Raw genomic sequence first — 20,070 nt, 5'->3', positions numbered from 1 at the left:
GAAATGCCAGGGGTTGGGCCCAGGAATCTGCACTTTCACAAGCCCTCCTGGTGAGTTGATGGCCTCAGGTCAAGTATTGGTTTTGGAAATCTTTTTTCTACCCTGGTGTCATAAAGAGCGTCTCCTATATCACCTTCCAAATACATTACAGTCTTGCCTTTCACGCCAAGGCTCTAACCTGCCTGGAGCTGATCTTGTGTGTCCAGTGTGAGGTAGGGTTCTCATTTCATTGCTTTCCGCATGGCTCACGCACGGCCCCAGGCCACCTATTAAGAAGTCCTTCCTTACCCCAGGGGCCTATAACCCACCGGTGTTGGAAATATCCTTTCCACAGACCTGTGGGCCCCTTCCCGGTCTCTCGGCTTCATTCCACAGATGAGTTTTTCTGTCCCCAGCAACAGTTCTTAATTACAACAGCTTTGTAGCTATTCTTGATGCCTGGGCGGTGCAGTCTCCAGCTTGTTCCCCAGAAGTGTCTTGGATGTTCTCAGCTTTTTGCTTTTCTGGGGACACGTTGGAGTCAGCTCTCAGGCCCACAGAAGGGTGTCGAGTCTTTATCTCAACTTTAGATCGCTGAATCTCTCTCAAATGGGGGAAAACAGACGTTGTACAATATTAACTTTTTGTGGGTTTTTCTAAAACCTGCTCAAGGTCATCTGTCATAACAGAAATACAGATAAGCCACCTCACACAGGGACTTGCTGTCATTGCCACCACCAACCCTGCTGTGTGGGCTGGGATGCACCTGAAGAACCATGATGGCCCCGCAACCGTCTCCCCCTCGATGCCTGGCTGCCCCCTGGATGCACGCTCGGGGTTGGGGTGATGGGGCTTTCTTTGGAAAAGCGGATCCTCCCATCTCTAAGCGTCCCTGGTTGCGTGAGGACTACTCTTAAAACCTGCCTCCTGCGGACGTCTTCATGGGTAATTTCTAGCCACATCCAGTTGGCGTGTGAAATGGGCTCAGGACAGAGGAGGAGAAATGATTTCTCCTCCTTTCAGTCGAGCTGAGCTGGAAACCAAGGTTTAGGGTTGCAGAGTCCACAGTCCTCCCCTGTGGTTTAATGTGCCGCCATGTGCCCTGCTCCATGCTCAGTGATTTGGGGGACACTTTGCAGCCAGGATTTCTCGAGCCAGAGAAGAACGCAGGCAGATGACAGTGTACCCAGAAGCTCAGAGGTCCTGGTTTCTCCCTCATGACAGCAGAGCATGATTTCCCACCGTTTCTCTTGGATCGGCTCTGTGAGACCAGTGTTACGGAACTCCACGTGTTGCCACGATGAAGTCAGCAGTGGGTGGTGGTGGGGGCTGTGGAGCCCTGCTGTTCTGGTGAGGGAAGCACCCCAGAGGAGGTGACATCTGAGCAGAGCTCTCCACGAGAAGGCCTTGCCAATATCCAAGGAAAGAACAATATAGCTAGAACAGCAAGTGCAAAGGCCCTGGGGTGCGAGTATGCTTGGTGGTGTTTATAGAGAGTAGGAAGGAAGGCTCGTGGGAGCGTCTAGAGGATAGTGAGGAAGAGAAGTACATAAGCGTCCATTTTAAAGGAGTTCCTTTCCCAAGGCCAAGTGGGATCCCTGGGTCCCAGCAGTGGGTTGTGCTGGCTGGTCCATCAAAATGGGACTTTGAGTAGGAGACCGATGTTGTGGTCTAGCAGCCATTAACCCCTGTCACCCTCTGGGATAACCTGGTTTCCCTATGAGACAGGCCCCTGACTATGGAGACCAAGATGGTTACATTTCCTTTGGAGAGAGGGTGCCCGTGTGCTCTGCAGATGGCCACCAGAGCCCCATACCCCAAGCCAGAACCAGGTGGACACTACAGAAAGGGCGGGTTCCCCTGGGTCTAGAAACAGGCTGCTGGTGCTTTGGTAGAGCACGAACTTGAACTTTCCTCTTCTGGAGAATGTTGCCGACGGGAGAGAGCTGGGAGGCCACCCGTCATACCTGGGGGCCACCATCTCTCGCTGAACCCCAGCCTTGGCTCTGTTCCAAGTCTCATGAGGCACTAGCACCACCTCACCTCTTAGGTATGTACCCCAGGCCTGGCTCATGGTCCCAACGGGGCCAAGCTGCTCTTTGCTTCTTCAGTCTCATCCCCTAGGTAAGTAGAGTGAGCAGCACGTGTGTTAGCTCACATGCTACATGGGTGATTTCTCCTGTGTAACCCTGATACAAGGTGGGCCTCCCAAGGACCAGTCTGTTCAGAGTTGCATTCAAAGAAGCAGGGTTTGGTTGCCAGATGATAACTGCAAAAGAATCCCCATCTTCAAGGAGCTGGAGCCCAACTATGAGGTTTGAACCAGGTTCTGCTACTTGGTGGCTGTCTCCCCTGGGGGTTTGACTTAATCTCTCTCTACCTGTTTCATCATTCATTCGTTCAATCATCCTTCCATGAAATTTTTACTGAGCACCTACTATGTGCTGGACTCTGTCCTGGGTGCTGGTGATGTGTTGATGAATGAGAGATGAGGTTCCTTCACGCCCTCGCTGGGCTATTACTACCCAACAATATAGGATCCTTATAGCCTGAGCCATGCTACCCCCTCCCAAAACCCAGGATCCATTGCCATGGTAACCGTGCGCTGTGCCTATACTAGTGTACTTTTGGGGTTTGCCCTGGTCCATCTAATGCTAAGCTCCTGTGAATATTGTCAGTGCCTCATAAATGAGATAATATATGTGAGAGCATAGAAGGCTCCCACTAAATGTCGCTTCCTTGGCCTGTACACACACGGCCTTTAGAAACTGTGGACCTAGCTACCTGCCTCCTGTCTTTCCAAGTAGCATCCCTGCCGGGGCCTTGAGCAGCTCTCTGCTTCCTGCCCTCAGGCACCGCTCTCTCAGCCCCTCCACAGTGTCAGGGTGTATGTGGATTGGGAGTTCTGAACCCTGAGGGCTAATGGTGGAGGGCAGGTCTGGGCGAAGATGCTGGATATGGCCCCAGGAAGCTGTGTTTGGGGATGTGGCCTATCTTGTGTTGCTTAACCAGAGTAAGATAAACACATGTCCCTGGAGGTTAGCTCAGAGCAGGTGACCTCCTCTTGCCACCTTCTTGGCTGCAAGTTGACCTGCCCTCCCCACCTGCCAATTACATGCCCTCCTCCCAGTTAACACCTCGGCTTCTTACTCGAAACCAGAGCCTCAGAACTGCCATGTTTACTCATCCCGAGAGCTGGGGACAGTTTGGAACACGACGTGGTACATTTTTCTCGTAAACTCATAGGTTTTGCTAGTAAGATGTCTGGGTGGCTGGGTGCTGTGCGGGCCTGCTGCCTGGGCTGGCTTCCGGAGGCCTCTGGTTTGTAGTGTGTCGGTGACTCAGAGGGCAGCCAGTGCACTGTGCAGGGTGGCCGGGGAGGGGCCCCTCCCCAGGATGTGAAAACACACCCAAGAGCTTGGCCGACCTCAGGCCCACCCACTCTGAAAATGCAGAAATAGCTTTCAAGGTGAAAGTGCTTTGGTGAAGGAGGGTGACCTGGCCATCTAATCAATTCAGTCTGTTAACCAACTGTTCTCTCTGTGATTGGCTTAATATGCTTTAACCAAGAGAACAGGAGCAGCTGCTGATACGATTTTTGTTAGCTTGGCATTGTGCCAGCTGCATCTATTGCATCTGAGATGCTATTATTCCCGTTTTACAGATGAGAAAACTGAGGCTCAAAGAGTCCAATGATTGGCTCACATCCCCTCAATACACATGGCATACTTACTAGGTGCCAGACACTGTCAGAAGCACCTGTCATGTGTTGACTTACTGATTTCCTCAAGTTGTTGACATCCCCTCAAATTGTCAGGAACAATCATTGTCTGACTTTGACAGGGGAGGTGCAGAGGCGTCAGGCTTGCCTCAACAGTGGGACTTGTCTTGCTAGGATTTGGATCCCAGCAGCCTGGCTCCCAACAGTGCGTTTCTCTGCGACTCTGCGCCCTCCAAGGGTGGGGGAGCCCCCCTCCCCCCCACTGAGCTTATCCCCTGCACTGAGCCATCTGTGGCCCCCACCCTCAGAGACGTACAATCTTAGCAGACACAGAAAGGCTGTTTGTGAGATCAGTGGAAGGCAGAGAAGGGGTGCTGGCTGGAGGAACCCAGGCAGCATTTGAGGCTGGATGTGAACACAGAAGTAGGATTCATTTTCTCACAGTTCTGGAGGCCGGAAGTCCGAGATGAGGGTACCAGCAGGGTCAGGTTCTGGTGAGAGCCCTCTACAGATCGACACCTTCCCGCTGTGCCCTCACATGGCAGAGAGAGCTCTAACCAGTTCTCTGGTGTCTCTTCTTAAAAGGGCACCATCATCAGGGCCCCATCTGTGAGGCGGGATCTAACCCTGATCACCTCCCAAAGGCCTTGTCTCCAAATATCATCACATTGGGGGACAGGGCTTAAACAGCAACTTGGGGAACACAATTGGGTCCACAGCAGGGACTGTGCAGGTGAAAGGTTTGATCAAGGGGATGAGTCAGGAGCTGAGGCTCTGTCTGCATGTCCTGGGAGAGTTCCTGTATCTTAGGGACACCTGGTGTAGTATCACTCACATTCAGTCCTTGTCGGTCACTCTGGGCAGCCTTTGAGTTGAGAGCAGTAAGTGTCAGGGGTCAGACCTATGAGTCTCACTTGGAGAAATTTACAATGAGGTCTGATCCCTGCTGGGACCTGGTCCCTGCTTGGTCCTGGTGGAATTTCTTTCCTGGAAGCACAGGTTGGGTGGCCAGAGGGGTTCCTGCTTTATCTTCTGTCTCCTCACAGGCTCTTGGCTGACCAAGAAAGGTGGAGGGTGCTTGGCCCTGCACTTGACCTTTCCCTCTCCCCCCAGGCAGGTGGGTGGGTTGGCTTATCCAGGGTTGGACCCCATGGTGAGGTCTTACCAAGTACATGTGGGAACAGCCTATACTCCCAGGCAGTCTGCAGGTCTATCGGTTTTCACACCCAAGGGCCTCGGGAGGGGGCAGACATGGTTGTAACCTTTCAGGAGCAGGGGAATTGTAGACAGTGCATAAGACAGATGGGAAGGGGTCAGGATGCTTCCTTCCGGGACGGGCTCACGCTGGACTTAGGAAGGGTGTGTGTGTGCTTAGCTGGTCTGGCCAGGACACGTGGAAGGACATAGAATGATCTGGAAGGCGAACTTATGGGAGGGTGAGGTGGAGGCTGGGCTGGAAGTTTCAATAAATACCCGGTGAACCGTTGCCAAGCAGCAGGGCCCATGGCGGTTTTTGAAGGAAAGGTCTCTTGGGGCAGGAGGGGTTTGGATCTCATCCCAGAGGCCACGAGGCCGTTACGTGTGACTCTGTGATGTAGGAAAGCAGCTCAGGATGGAAAAGGACCTTGCTGCTCCCGGTTTCCACATGCTAAAGCACCTGGGGTTCTGAGCTGCCTTCCCCTGCCTCGGCTCCCTCTTTCACGCCTGAGCAAAGATAAGTAAACTCAAATGTCAGAACACAAATGTTTGGTTCACTCCTCCAATCCCCAAAGACAAAGATGGCTTCCCAAACAATTAGGTATTTATTTTATCATCTCATTTGTGGTCACAGGCCGCTCTGTGGGTTTGGATCACTGTTTCTTTCCAGAATGGCAACTGGGTGTAGTAATAAGTACTTTTCTTTTGTTTCTGTTTTGTTAAAAAAAAAATAAAAAGGCCAACAACTTATTTTGCAGTACTTGCTTTGCAGCTGAGGCCTCCCGGCAGAGGCTTGGGGTCGAGGCATTGGTGAGGTGGCTGAAGACCAAGGAAGCAAGCAGCAGTGTGTGTAGACTGCTTTCCTGCCTGTGGTCGCCGCTTAGAGCTGTGGTTGCCTGATCAAGAGGTGCAGCTTAAGCTGCATGTAATCAGAAATTCTGCTGAACTGGAGAAAAGGACTGGGCAGAGGGGTAGGCTCGGCTCCGGTCTGAGTTTACACAGTTGGTTAGTCCTTCCTTGCAGGGCAGCGTAGCTTGGAGAAAGTCCAAGTTGTTTCTCCCTTGATTTAAGCCGATGTGTAATTATGAAAAAAGTGGGCAGTGGTTAAGATGGTAGCACACTCAATACTGGTTGAGAGGGAGATCGGTGTTTTCAGTGTAGAACCATCAAATGGGATGTCCCTTAGGCCAGTCTCTGAGTCCCATGAGCTCCATGACACAGGTGCGCACAGGTGTCCCCCTCTAATCCCATCCATGCCCGTGCCTTCAAAGGACTGCTAGTTGTATAATTAGTCAAGGTGACAGATTCTGGGGTCTGTGTTTCGTGTGTAAAGGCTTTATCCGTTGATACCTTATGCTTTCCTGTTAATTATCATTACTGATTAATCTGTGAACCTCTTCTAATCTGTATCCTAAATTCATCCCCAAGACTAGTGGGATGAGTCACCAGTCTATGCCTAGGGTTGTAAAAATGCAACCTCACTAGATAGGTCTTCAGCTTTGGGAACCACCACCAAGTAGGGCAGAGATTCTAGGACCAGAGGCCTCCCTCCCCGTCTTTGGGAGGGTTTGTCTCATCACCTAGGTGGCATATGGTAACTCCAAACACTGGGGTGCTGTGGAGCTGGGACCTGATCTTGGCTCTGCTCAGCACCAGAGGGCTGCTCATGGACAAGTCACTTCATCTCTCTCTGCCTCAGCAAGTTGACCTGAGAAATAGGCATTGCACCACCAACCCCGAGATGGCCATGAGGAGTGGTTGGTGGGGTCTGAGTCTTGAGTTGAATTTTGAGTCTTAGTTGAATTAAAACAATCCCTTCCTCTGGCTCTTGTTGCTGTCTTCTACCAAGAGACAGGCAACTAAAGAGTGAAACTTCATGACTAAACAGGAAGCTGCACCCCAAAAGGCCACAGACGAACTGATGGGTTTGATGCTTTGTAAATTCTCTGCACTCTGGTGCCGAGGGGTGGGGAGTGGAGACAGATCAGTCTCTGCTCCTTGAGGACCAGTCTTCTGAGTCCACTGAGACTCCCCCTCAAAGCACCCATGTACAGGCCACCGGCTGTGACCGTGGAATGTGCCTGGCACCTGATCCCTGCTCAGTGCTTCCTGAACGGGCACATATGGGCAAAGTGAAAACGTCTTGGCCATTATAGCACCTTGGAGCTGATTTTTCTAGGAGTAACAGCTGAGCCAAATGCTCTACTTTAAATTCCAATGGGATCCACCCTGCCGTTGGGCAGAGGCCAGGGGTCCCAGCACAGAGGCAGGGAGACTGGTGAGGAACCTGTGATGTACACAGGAGGTGGTGGAGGTTTTCGTTTCCGGATGCATTTTGAGGGTAGATCCAGAAACATTTGTATATGATGGGGATGTGGGCTGTGACCAAGATTGGCCCGAGCAACCGGAAGTAGGGAGTGTTTCCTATAATGGGGACAAGTAGAACAGGGCTGTTCTTTAGGGGGGCCATGGGGTGGTAGTGAGTCAGGAGATTGGTTTGGGGCATATCTGAGAGGCCCAGTGGACAGTTAGGTGTCTGAGTCTGAAGTTAGGTGTGAGGTCTGGGCTGAAAAACATCCATTTGATCATTGCCAGGATACAGGTGGTATTTTAAGGCTCTGAACGATCTCGCGGTGCCTTCTGCCCTTGGGGTTGGAAGAAACCAACGTGTAGCAGAGGCAGGGAGTACAGTGAGCGCGCTGCCTTAGGGCCACAGGCACCTGGAATTTTGGAGAGTGGGATCTTTTTGCTTCAGGAGATGGCCTGAGCTGCATGGCCCAAACTGTGTTTACAGCAGCTACTAAGGAGGGAAGGGAGGTAGTTATTTTGTCCTGGGCTGCAGCAGCTGTGAGGAACCCCAAACAAACCTTCTTGGGGCCTAACATCTGGGAGTTTAGGCCTCTAACTGCAGAAAAGAGCTAATTGAGTGTTCAATGTGTTGAAGTGCCTCTCCTTGAAAGACATCCTGGTTTATCTCACGATGCTAATAAACAGGCATCTAGTAAAAGCTGGATCAGTCCCTGGAGAAATTAATCACAGAAACTATTTCTAAATCCAGCACTCAGGATGGATCCTGGCCTTGTAATTTGGCCATTGAAAGGGGATTGAGAGAATAAATGTTCTGAAAGCTGTAGGCATTATACAGCTATAGAGGGGAGTTTACTGTGATTTAAAAAATGAAGAGAAAATGTAATATAATGGAATGGTTTATAAAGTAGACTGCTCATCACTCCTTTTTAAGTGCCTTCAGTGCTCGGATTGGGCAGGGGCTAGAAAATAGTCACTTTTAAAAATATTGTCGACCAAAGCAACAGGAAGAAATCTGCATGCCCACGGAGGGTATATCACCACTAAGAAGAAAGCAGGGATCCAGTTTAGCATATATGAGAACCTGAAGGAGGGTTACGTTTGAGTACATCCCTCATGAAATTCTGACATTCTGTGCAGCAGAAGCTAGCTTCTAAAATTGTACCTCATTAGTTGGCCATGATTTGAAACTCCATGACATAACCCGCAGCAGGGTTGCTTGGTCTAGCTCAACAAACAAAATGCCATAACCTTGCTCATGAACTTTGATCTAGAGATCCCCATTTCTTTGCGCAAAGTCCCTCATCTCAGTGACTGTTACCTTGGTTTGGGGTTAATTCTGGCACCAATGTTAAGATGACACTGAATTTGGGCAGAGGGTTAAGTCCTATCCTGGGTTCCACGCGGCCCTAGTTTAAGAGAGACTCATTAAATGGCTGATGTGAGCATGAGTTGGAAGCATAATAGAGGTCGAAGATGACGTTTTTTCTTCTTCTCAAAAATGGTTTTGCAAATCTTTTTCAGAGCTGATAGACACAAACCTTAGCTGGATACAAAACATATTATGAAACAGAATGACTGTGATCTTTGATCCGAGAAATCAAAGTTAAAGGTAATTCATATCTTCTGCCTCTCCTTTTGTTTTCCAGCTGTGTGTTTCCTTAACTTGAATAAAAGAAAACTTTACAGCCTGAAGTCCATCCTCACAGACACCATTTCCTGCTCTTAAGGGCTGGCCCCACCACTTCGTAAGGGGATCCTCCTGGGGGACACCCCTGGGATGCTCTGGGTCTGTGAGGCTGGAGCTCGAGGTTGGGGCGGGAAGGAGGGAGATGAGGCTCTGGGAATTTGCATGCTCTCCCAGGGGCCCCATCACCCTATCCCAGGGGAATGCAGCTATGTCATGTTCCTATTTGAAATTTCTGCTCCTGTACTTTGCCACCTCCTTTCGGGTTTTGTCTGCTTCGCTTGGTGTATCCAGTTAGGCAGGCTCTCCATCAGCGGTGGAGTGTTCGGCGTTGGGTAAAGAGAAAGGGCAGGTATATAAGAAAACCCAGGCAACTACTCTCTCACCACGCTCAGGCTGTTTCCAGTCTTGATCTCATCAGTTTAACTGGCTGCTCAGTCCACAGCAGAGCTGTGGTTTTCCTACTGAGCTCAGCACAGCCCCTCATTGAGCTTTAAGCTATGGATTCACTTTAGTCGACTTTGGATCCTGGGCCTACACAGAAGAGCCTGGCAGCTAACAGACTTCATGAGGCAGGTGGCAGAGGCTCTGTGGGGATAGAGCCCACGTGGGACAGTAAGGACGTTGCTTTACCTCTCTGTGCCTCAGCTTCCAGATGCTATTGCTGTTAGTTAATCCCCAGCCCATTCTGATCAGACCGTTAGTGCGCAGTGCCCAGCACATGGTAAGCACTCACCGGAAGTCAGCCGGCCTCAGCACTGGGGTTCCGTGCTCCTGACATCTGCTGGCTTGCCGGGCTGTGGCTTTTAAATGGTCCCTTTGTCAGTGAAAGTGGGTTCGTGATTTCACAGGCCAGACCCAGAAGTCCTCAGCAGCAGCACGCCAGTGGCCCACGCTCAAAAACAGTAAAAACAACTCTCAGATGCCACGCTTACTAGCACATGCAGGGGAGGTAACAGCCTAGGACCCTGTTCCCCAGAGTGTGGGACCTGCTGTGATACCAAAGGCAGTGTGAATCCTGAGTCAGAAGGGCATTTTCTCTGGCACATCCCCAACTGTGACTATCAAATTCTGTCAACAGGCAACATCAACACCAGTGCTCCTTGGCTGGGTACCCACCAGGTGCCAGACTCCCTCCCGAGGACTTCATATCCGAGGAGTCAGGGCGACAAAAATGCAACTGAAATATTAGTGCTGAGAGTGTAGCCACTTAGAGAAGTAAAAAAACAGGCCTTTTTAAAAAGTGTGTTTTCCCTCCCTGGTGTTAGCACTTGACGATGCTTCTGACTGGCAGGGGCTTGGGGACTTTGGCCGGCAGGTCTGCTGCGCATAGGCTTAGAGAGGGTTCTCCAGCGAAGAGCTGCTCCTCAGACCCCACCTATAGCTCAGGGCTCCAGGCTTACCAAGGGCTGTTTGTGCTTTCCACTGAGCCTCAAAAGTCTGGCCCCTCTGGAAAGCTACCTTCCCAAGTGTCCCCAGAGCACGTAGAGATTGCTGGGAGGGAACAGATCATTTCACTTTTGAAACCAAAGTCGCAGAGGAGGGCCCAAAGCCCCTTTCCACCTGCTCATGGGGGAAACAGGCCTGGAGCTGGCCCTTGGCCTTCAGAGTAGCTTTACCCACAAGCAGCTGAAACAAAAGGCAGGAGCACCCAGAGAACATTCCCTGTGCTTTCTGGTTCCTCCATCGCATCTTGCCCCATGCATGGGTTTTGGGAGTGAATTCAGCAAGGTGCTGCAGAAGGGCAGTGGGCAGGCCTTGCACCCATGTTGGCTCTTGGACTCTTTGATTTGGCCCAGAGTGTGCAGCCGCCTCGATTCCCACCCAAGCTCCAGTGTCTTTCTGGCCGTGGCCTTTGTGGCTGGCCCCAAGCTCTCTTGGGTACTCACATGGTCTAACCAGATTTCAGAAAACATGCCTGAGGTTTGGGAGAGAAGCAGGATGGGGTCTGTCCACTCCCTTCCTGTTGCTTCTTTCTCAGGGGATTAAGTTCCAAAGTCAGCAGTTAAGGGGAAAAAGCCTATAGTCAAAATTACCCTTGTAAGTCTCTTCAAGTGTACCTAAAAGTTCATGTGTGTGGTTTTCTGTATGCAGCTCTACACGGCCATTCCCCTGCAAGCTGAAGGCTGAGAGCCTCTGGGCTCAGCTAAAAGAAGGAAGTCAGCATGCAGGTGTCTGGGCCTTCCAGTGAACCAGAACATTCCTGGGGCAGAGCAGGATGCTCACAGAAACCCATTCCCTTTTTAGAAATTTAACCCTCAGCCAACCCAGAATTGCTTGATGTACAATACTGGGAAGAGGCATTGGCTCCCCCAAAAGAAGGTGAAGAAAACACTGCTTTCCTTTCTTCTTTGCCATTGGTATATACTAGGGGTCATTAAACGACAACTCGGGCCAAATCTGACCCCCGGCCTGTTTTGGTAAATAAAGTTTTATTGGCACACAGCCATCCATGCCCATTTGCTCACACAACTGTCTATGGCTAGGGCTGCTTTCAAGCTCCAACAGCAAAGCTGAGGAGTTAAGGGGCCCTATGGCCCCTTAAAAATATTTTTATCCAGCCTTTTACAGAAAAAGTTTGGTGACCCCTCATATATTTTCTTGTTGATTTGTTACACCTCTTTATATATGAATGACTTTTTGTCACATACTGAAAATATTTGGAACTTTCAAGAGAAAAATGTATAACTTGTATGTACTCACATCTGTCTGTCTTTTCCTTTCTGGCTTCAGCCTCAAGTGTCAGGCTTAGCAGTCACTCTGAGGTTGTAGACACATTCCTCCTCAGTGTTTTCATCACGGTGCCTCTAAGGGTGATAAAAGGTCAGGGGTGCTTGTGGCAGACCCAACACCGCTGGCCTCAATTCTGTTCTGAGAAAGTGATACTTAGTGACCACCTTAACCACTCAGCACAAGGCTTTCTCTGCTGTTGACTCACACAAAAGACACTAATGACTCCAGGGCCCCATAAGCAAGGTGATGATTTCTGAGCTTAATAGCACAATCTCTGTACCACCCTCCAGGTAGTGTACCTGTTCATAAAAATGGGCCCTGGGTTCAGATTCTGATCCCTTCCCTTCACCTGCTATGGCAGGGGACTGCCTGTCTCCATTTCCCCATCTGTTAAACAAGCATGATTGCATTACTAGGTTTGGTGTGAGAAATAACCCTTAGAACAGTACCTGGCACACAGCCCTCAATAAGTGTGATGACTTATATTATTTTGTAGAGAAAAGGGGTCAGACAAGTCACAGACAGGCAACCTACTTGTCAATTGGATGACAAAGGAAAATCAGCTTCCCTAAAACAAGTGAGCTAGGCTGATGGTGTGGGGTCCGTGTGGTGGGCTAAGACACATGCATTAGGCACCTGCTGTGTGCATAGTACAGCAGGGATGCAGGTGACTCCAATAACCTGGCAGAGGAGAGGCACACAAAGCATTCTGAGAATTCAATACAGCTGATCCTTGAATAACACGGGATTGAACTATGTGGATTTTTTTCAATAAATACTGTAAATGTATTGTCTGTTCCTTATGATGTTCTTAATAACATTTTATTTTCTCCAGCTTACTTTATTGTAAGAATAGGGTATATACAATACATACAGCTTACAAAATGTGTTAATTAACTTATTCAGTAAGGCTTCTGGTCAACAGTAGGCTATTAGTACTTAATTTTGGGGAGAGTTAAAGTTATATGTGGATTTTCACCTGCGCAGGGGGTCGGTGCTCCAAACCCGTGTTGTTCAAGGGTAAACTGTACTTGCTTCTGGAGGGAGTGAGGGCTCCATGGTAGGAATGTGAGATGGCCTGTAGGGCCTGGCAGGAGAAGTTAGGATTTTTGGACAAGGAGAGGGGCTAGTCAGAGAACTGCATGTGGCCAATTTAGGAAGAGCTGGGAGGAAAGGTTGGCTTAGGATAGATGCTCAAAACATTTATTGAGTAAATGAAATGCTGATGGCAATGACATGGAAAAGTGGTTCTGGACTCAGACCTCAGAGTCAGACCTGGGGGCAAAGCCCAGTGTGACCTGAGGCTACTTAACTTCTCTAAGCTTAACTATTCTCATTCATTAATAAATGTGAGTATTCCTGTGTGCCTAGGCACTGTTGAAGAGCTAGGGATACATGGGGGGGGGGGGGAGAGGCAGAATATAAACCACTAGAGAATTACCAGGAACTGATAAATGGAGGAGATAAGGGCACAGCACAATGGGGGGCGAGGGGGCACAGGGACCGCAGGCCAACACCAGGGCAGGCTCTCAGAAGACAGTTCAAGCAGAGCCTTGAATGAAATGAAGTGAGGAAGAAAAGCACTGGAGGCGGCGGGACAACCAGCCAGGGCAGAGGCTCTGAGGCACCACTTGGCTATGGCCGAGCGAGCGCAGAACACAGGAAGCTGGTGTGGTTGGCGTGCGGGGGGGGGCAGGGGCCAGATCACAGGCCTGCAGGGAGGCGGGGAGGCCAGGCTCAGAGCCAGGGAATGAGACTAAAGATGTGAGAATGAGGCGACAGCAGGGCTGAGAAAGAGGACCCTCACTTTCCCAAAGGACAAAAGGCAGGAAAGACAAAGGGAGAGATACCAGGTGGACATCGGGGAGTTGATGCAGAGGGCAGTGACATCTCCCTCTCTCTGTTCCTTTCTACTGGGATACCCGAGTCTGCAAAGGTGGGGCTCCTGCAGACAAGATGAAGTGGTCACGCAGAGACCCTCTCTCAGTGCTCCGAGCCCTAGTTTTCAGACTGACATGTCCCGCACAGTCGTTGCTACCACCCAGCTAGAACGTCCCCTCCTTCACAGCCAGGGGACAAGCTCTGAGGTTTCAGAGAGAAGGCTCCTCTACCCAGGAGGTTTCGGTGGGGTTTGAGTGGGCCTCACTGCACAGCCACCTTCCGCCCCAACGGCGGGACGGTCTAAGTAAGAGCACCAAGCTCGCTGAACTTTCCAGATGCAACTAGGAGCTTCCACCTGAAGGTGGCTCTCAGACAGCAGGAGGGGAAGCCGCCCTGTCTCCCAACGCCCACCCCCTGCCCTGGCCCCACCAAGCCTGTGTTCTGACAAGGGAAACGACCCTTTGTGAGTGCCCTGATGCCAACGGCTCTGCCTACGGCTATTTTTAGAAAGCCAAGGCGGTGGAAAGTTTCCACTGAGGATCGACTCCTCTCGTTTCCTAGGTTGAGAAAACAGGAAGCCCTTCAGAATCCGGGCTTTGAAAAGCTTTGCTGAAGCTGCGCTGACCCCACCTCCCCTGGCAGTCAGCTTTCAGGGCCTCACAAAGGCCCTGGCTTACCAGGCCCCACAGGGCTCGCGGGGCGGGGCTCGGCAGCCGGTCGCCATTGGTTCCTGGTTTAGAGCCCCCAGGAATCCACTGGCACCTGGCACACAGTAGGTGCCCAGTTAATACTGGTTAGCTGAATCTGTCCATCCTCTTGAGTTCCCACCCCATGGATCTCTTTCCATACTTTGGAAATGTTTGTTATTCTAATACATACATTAGCATACATGTATCATTTGAATAGATACATACATATCACATACATACCTACTGCTCTACAAACCAACACCTGCCAGACACTGGGCACTGTGGTAACTTCGTCACTTGTATTATCTCATCCAAGCTCCTTAACAAACCCTAGAAGGAAGGTAACATTTTTATACACAATTTAGAGATGGGGAAACTGGCACAGAGCACTTGTATCGCTCAGGCAAGGTTCAGCAAGCGAGGGAGAGGCAGAGGTGGGACTCTAACCCTGGCTGTCAGGCTCTAGAACCTGGACCGTCACCTCACACATGCTCTCAGTGTCCCTCTGAAGAACAGCGAGCCCTGCCGGACTGGTTGCTGGCTCAAAAGAAAGCACCAGTCCAGAGTCCAGCAAAGAGCACAGGGGTATTGCCAACCCTCCCAGGCAGCAGTGATAGAGTCCACTTCACCAGGCATGAGCTAGGAGCTTGTATGTCTGCCGCGGCCTCTCATCCTCACAACAGCTCTGAAGGGCACACACCATTGTGATCCCCCCTTTACAGATGAGAAAACCAAGGCACAGAGAGGTAAAGTCACACGGCCAGTTTCGTGAGGGAGCTGAGAGTCACGCTTGGCTTGTCCAGTTCTAACACAGCTTATAGTCTCTCTCTTATTACGGGGGTTGTAGACTCATCCAGGCAGGGTTTTCCTGGGAAAAACAGCCTGGATCTAGGAGGACCCAGCTTGCACAGGGAGACACTTTGAGCAAATCTCCACAGTGATCCTCACTGTGAGTTTTCCATCTCTAACTGTAGATAAGGCTAAGATGAGAAAATAGGAGGCGGCTGTGGGAAGGATTCAGTGTCAGAACCAGGAGAGGGCAGGTTCATGTACCTGTGATGGGACCAGCCCCTGAGACCAGACAACACAGTTCAGCTGCCAACCCGCAGGTGTGCACACACCTTAGGGCAGGTGCACTCCCTGTGTCTGGGCCTGTGGGCCACTGTTGATGGCAGCTGCTGCTTTCTAAGAATGTTGAAGGAAGCCTTTCCACAGGGCCCGCTATTCTAAGACCTCGCTACGTTGGTTCCAGGAACTAGAGTCCCAGATAAGAGGCCAAAATGGGAGAGGAGAGCTAGCGCTTGCTGCCAGTGGCTGGCATTGCAATCTTGGTTCCCTGCTAGGAATTCCACACGTCTTCCTGGAGAAAGAGGCAACCAACTCTTCCAAGGCCCCTCTGAGGACACCACCTACTTCAGAAGACTCACACGGTGCCGGTGGGTGGGGGTCCTGGTTATGCTGAAGGAAACAGAGATTATGTTTACATTGGTGGCTAGTCTTTGTCTGTGGTGTTCCTACCTACTGTCCTTTTAAAGGCCTCTTTTGAGAGCTGTCCATTTTGCAGGTCAAGGAACTGTATTTTAGACATGTAGTAGGCATTTTCTGGATGTTGTAATAATGGGAGGAGCTTGGTATACAGTAGAGAGCCTACAGTGCATTAAATAAAAAGACAGGAGGACAGACACTTACTGAAAACATGCCACATGGACCAACTCCATTCCTGCCATGATTTTTTTTTTTTTAGGTTACCATTTGGACAACTTTCACCAACACATCCATAAGAAGGTGTTTCTTATGCTAAAAACTGTCAAACGTATTATCTCTATGCAGAGAACAGAAATGTGGTTTTTTTGGGGGGTGGGGGGAGAAAGCCCGATTGTTTTAGGTTCTAGAAAGCAAATCTGATCTGTGTTTTTGGTGCCCACTCACTCGCCCCTACTCTCTCTTTTTTGTAGTTAATGAAATCATCAGGAAGGAGTTTTCAGGACCTCCCACCAGAAATCAGACGTAGAAGAAGCCATTAGCAAGACACCTTCCATACCTGTCCCCTCGGAGCCTTCCACTGCCCCTCGCCTGTTTTCCTGACTGTACCTGTCCCAGCCCGGAGCCCACACACGGGGCAGTGTTCTGGCAGATAGCTGACTCTACATCCAGGAGCTTGCCACCTCTCTCTGGAAACACCAGCGAGGACACTCTGCCTTTTGATTTTTTTGTTTTAAATCCCAAAGAGCATCTCGGTGGACTTTCATGGTGTCCCATCCAAACCGTAAGTGCCTGCTGACCAAAACTATATTCTGATCAAGACAGCACTCTGGAACACACCTGAGAGCAGGGTGATGGCAGCTCTGGGCACGGGCTGGGTGGACGATGGAAGACAAAGCCCTGGGAATAAACCCCAGACCTCGGTCATTTTCCCGGTTCGGGCACCTTCTGAAGGAACAGAGTTTCCAGGCAGAGCAAGCAAAGAGTCTAGCTCACAGGCTGAAGGAACACAGAGAGGCCAGACCATTGTCCTTCCGGATCACCTGGTCCTGCCACGGTGGGACCCCACCTAACAGTCATTTCGGAATTCTCATCGGGAAGCAAAACTGTCTGGCCCACACACGATCCCCTGGTAAAATTTCTTGGTGTTAAGTTATGACATGTATTCACTTTTTTTCCTGCTTTGGAAAGCTGGCCAAGGCGGCTGGAGGCAGAGCCTTCTTGGCCAGCTGCTCCCCACCCCGCAGCACGTGGTAGCGGACTGGAGAAGGTGACCCAGGCTGCGGAGTGAGCTCCTTGGCTGCAGCCCACAACCTGACGGCTTGCGATGTTCCTGCTTGCTTGCTTCCTAACAGCCAGAGCGCTTTTCTGTAAAGTAGTTAAGAATCCCAAGCATGTGCATTGCATTTTCAGAAGGAATGGCAGAAGGCTAAAGCAGTGCCCCCCTCCCAGCCCCCCAGACAACAGTACAGGTATTTTTGTTAAGTGGTTGTGAAATGAGGCAATTGCCAGGCCTAAGTGTTTCTGTGGGTGGGCTCCCCCCAGCAGGGGAAAAGGGCTGAATTCCCTCTTTCTGGCCTAGACTCAAAATGGGATACTCAAGCTCAGGATTTGGTCCTAAAGGTCATTGGTTATTTTTATCTGAACCGACTGAAAGCCCTGCTCAGCCCCAAAGACCCTTCTGCATTAGCTGCCTTGTCCAGCACAGGACTCATCTGAATAGGAGCAGGTCCACCCACAGGTGCACCCCGTAAGTGGTATGTGTGATCCCCCCACTTGTTTCTCTCCACTGAGCCCACCCAGCGTCCTCCAGAACTTCCCTCCTTTGGTGCAATTTTTGCCAACAAAACCCTCAAAGTTCTTAGCAGGTGAGTTTTTCTCACAAAGATGTGTTTTGTTTGCATTTGCTGCAGACACCCCAGGATAAGCTAGGGGTTCATTTTCAGCCATTCAGTAGTGAACAGAGTGTAAGGATGCCTCACACTCTGCGGGAGGCTGCACATCCAGTGGTTTCTGATCAAGTCTGCTAGGCAGAAAGACTAGGAAGGGAATCATGGCAGTTAAGGGTCCACTGTGGCTTTTCTAAGTGCTGGCTTTTTCATCAAGGTTACCCAGAAGTAAACCCTCCCTGAGAGCCGGGCCAGGGCGCAGCACTTGGTGACCACGCCCTGGTGTGTTTGGTGTCCCAGATAGAGGACAGTGTGCCCAGGTTGGGGCCTTTGCACTCTCCTGTCTATAACCTTTTGCCCAAGATCTAGCAACTGTTTTTCCCTGACAGGGGCCCTCTCCTCCATCCACTCAAGCACAGAGTTTAGCAAAAATTCTTTTAAACAAACAGAATGCCAGTAAGGTGACCACTGCTGCAAAGCTTCAGGGATGCAAAATTCTCCCTAATAAAAAGTTCCTTCAACAAGCAGCTTTACCCAAAGACCTTTCTCTCCAGCCATACTGACGTCACCAGGGAAGCGTTCAAGTGTTTGGCAAGTGATTTGTTCTCGCTTGACCTGGCTAGGAGCCATTTTTTTGCACATGAGGGAATTTGGCCTTTCCTCAGTTATCTGAATGTTTTACCCAAGTGCCTTCCTGCTATTGTAGCGAAGTCGCTCGGCTTCATTGAGCATGGGGTGAAAAAGGGCTAATGCATTTTCCATCCATCTTCTAACCATGTTAGCTACAAGGGCCTCCTGTGAGTTCAAACTCCTGTATGTGTATCTGTCCGTGTGTGTGTGTGTGTGTGTGTGTGTGTGTGTGTGTGTGTGTGTGTAATACGCACCCAAACCCTCTTTTTCTAAGACATCTTAGCTGGATATTATAGGAAGCACTTCCATAAAACAACTATACCAAATGGCAAAGGAAAGAGAAACAAAGGCATTCATTCCAAGACATAAACAGTCAAGAGAACATGTTAATTAGGAACCGACAGCTATGAGAAAGTTTGTCAGTTACAAATGCCGGAGGAGATTTTGCCAGGAGTGAATGCCCATGAACTATTTTCAGGATGGGAAGAGGCCACCAAATCCTCCGAGAGAAGTAGAAAGCCAGGACGTCTAAGTGGTGAAGGTGTGTGTTGCACATGTGTTAGAAGGACCTCGGTTAGGTGGAGGTTTGCACTTGCTACATCCAAGGTCAATTCCCCGCATGTAGCACCTCCACCAGAAGCCTACCGTGTTGCTGAATGTAGTCTGTTTCCAACGTTTGCCAGTCTTCCTGCATTGTACAAAAATACTGCTGCTTGATAATATATAATAGCAATCCAAATTAATTAGTATGTTATTAAATTTTATTTTCTTATCTGTATTTTTATGCTTTTTATCTGTCCTCAAAGTATCACACCCCTGTTGGAATTGGAAGAATATTTATAAATGGTCAGAAGTCTTTTTCAGGTGTCTCTTTTAACATATATGTTGATATTTCCCCCCCTAAGAGAAATGATGTATTCTTGAAAATGTGTCAATCATTCCAGAAAACAAAGCAAAATCCCACCGCAGAGCCTGTTGGTCAGTCACCTGTTTCCTAGACGAAGCCTCTCTGGAGAACGGGCACGGGGGGGCATGGCTTTGTGGCAGAAGGAACCACGTATTTCTTGCTTGAGACTGATGCTGCCTGACTTTAGCTCTGAGCCTCGATCTTGTCACCGAGGAGAATTGTCAAGTGTTTAGATCCCCAATAAGTAGGTGGTATAAAAAATCCTGCCTGTGTTGTAATGGGATTCTAGAAGCGTTTGTGTTCACAGAAACCTAAGTGCAGGCTGTTTACAGAGCTGACTGAATCCTGATAGATAACCCCCCCCACACACACATTATCCAAAGGACACCCAGACTTTTCCAGCACAGACGCAGCCTAGGATGAAACAAGTTGATTCCTTCTAAGAACTGGGAAGCGCTAGAGTAGCCTTTCCTGTTTACAGCTGTCCCAGGAAGCCAGCCTCAGCCAGTGCGGCAGCTGTCACATCGAGACAGATCGGAAGCCGATGTGTTTCTAATTGTCACTCTGGACTAAAGGGAGGCAGAATTTGTTTATTTTCACATCAAAAGATACTTCCCAAGAGCTTTCTGTCGTTCAAAATTGAAAGGATGTCTGGGGTCCGGTTAACAACTGCTCACTTCGAGTTTACAAGAAGCATGGGGTTGTGACATTCTTGACAAGTGGGGGTATAAACTTTCCCAAACTTTTTTTTTTTTTTTTTTTTTTTGGAGGGACAGCCCTTTAGCAGGTACCCATCACTTCTTAACCTTGGGGTCTTCCAAGCTTGAGGCTTGGGCATTCGGTCTCCTGGAGCCCAACCAGCCAATGCCCGTGTTTTCCTGCATCCCAATTAAATACTTAAGCAAAACGGAAGCACCACAGAAAACGGGATGGCGAGCACCAATCTCCTCCCCCAGCTTTCCCATGTG

At 49.9% G+C, this 20,070-nt stretch overlaps 1 protein-coding gene across 1 annotated transcript in view; it reads left to right on the top strand.

Moving 5' to 3' along the window:
* NFATC2 (nuclear factor of activated T cells 2) overlaps positions 1-16,872 on the top strand; it is a 69,916-nt gene extending 53,044 nt beyond the window's left edge. The window contains exon 7 of the mRNA XM_016214417.2: positions 16,150-16,872. Within this exon, the coding sequence (XP_016069903.2) occupies positions 16,150-16,205 (56 nt within the window). The 3' untranslated portion in view covers positions 16,206-16,872. The remainder of the gene's footprint in view (positions 1-16,149) is intronic.
* The last annotated feature ends 3,198 nt before the right edge of the window (positions 16,873-20,070 follow it).

The sequence above is a fragment of the Miniopterus natalensis genome, chromosome 7, assembly GCF_054644295.1.
Source record: "Miniopterus natalensis isolate mMinNat1 chromosome 7, mMinNat1.hap1, whole genome shotgun sequence".
Lineage (NCBI taxonomy): Eukaryota > Metazoa > Chordata > Mammalia > Chiroptera > Miniopteridae > Miniopterus > Miniopterus natalensis.
The sequence above is the reverse complement of the archived record's forward strand: the minus strand, read 5'-3'. Positions and strand labels throughout refer to the sequence as shown.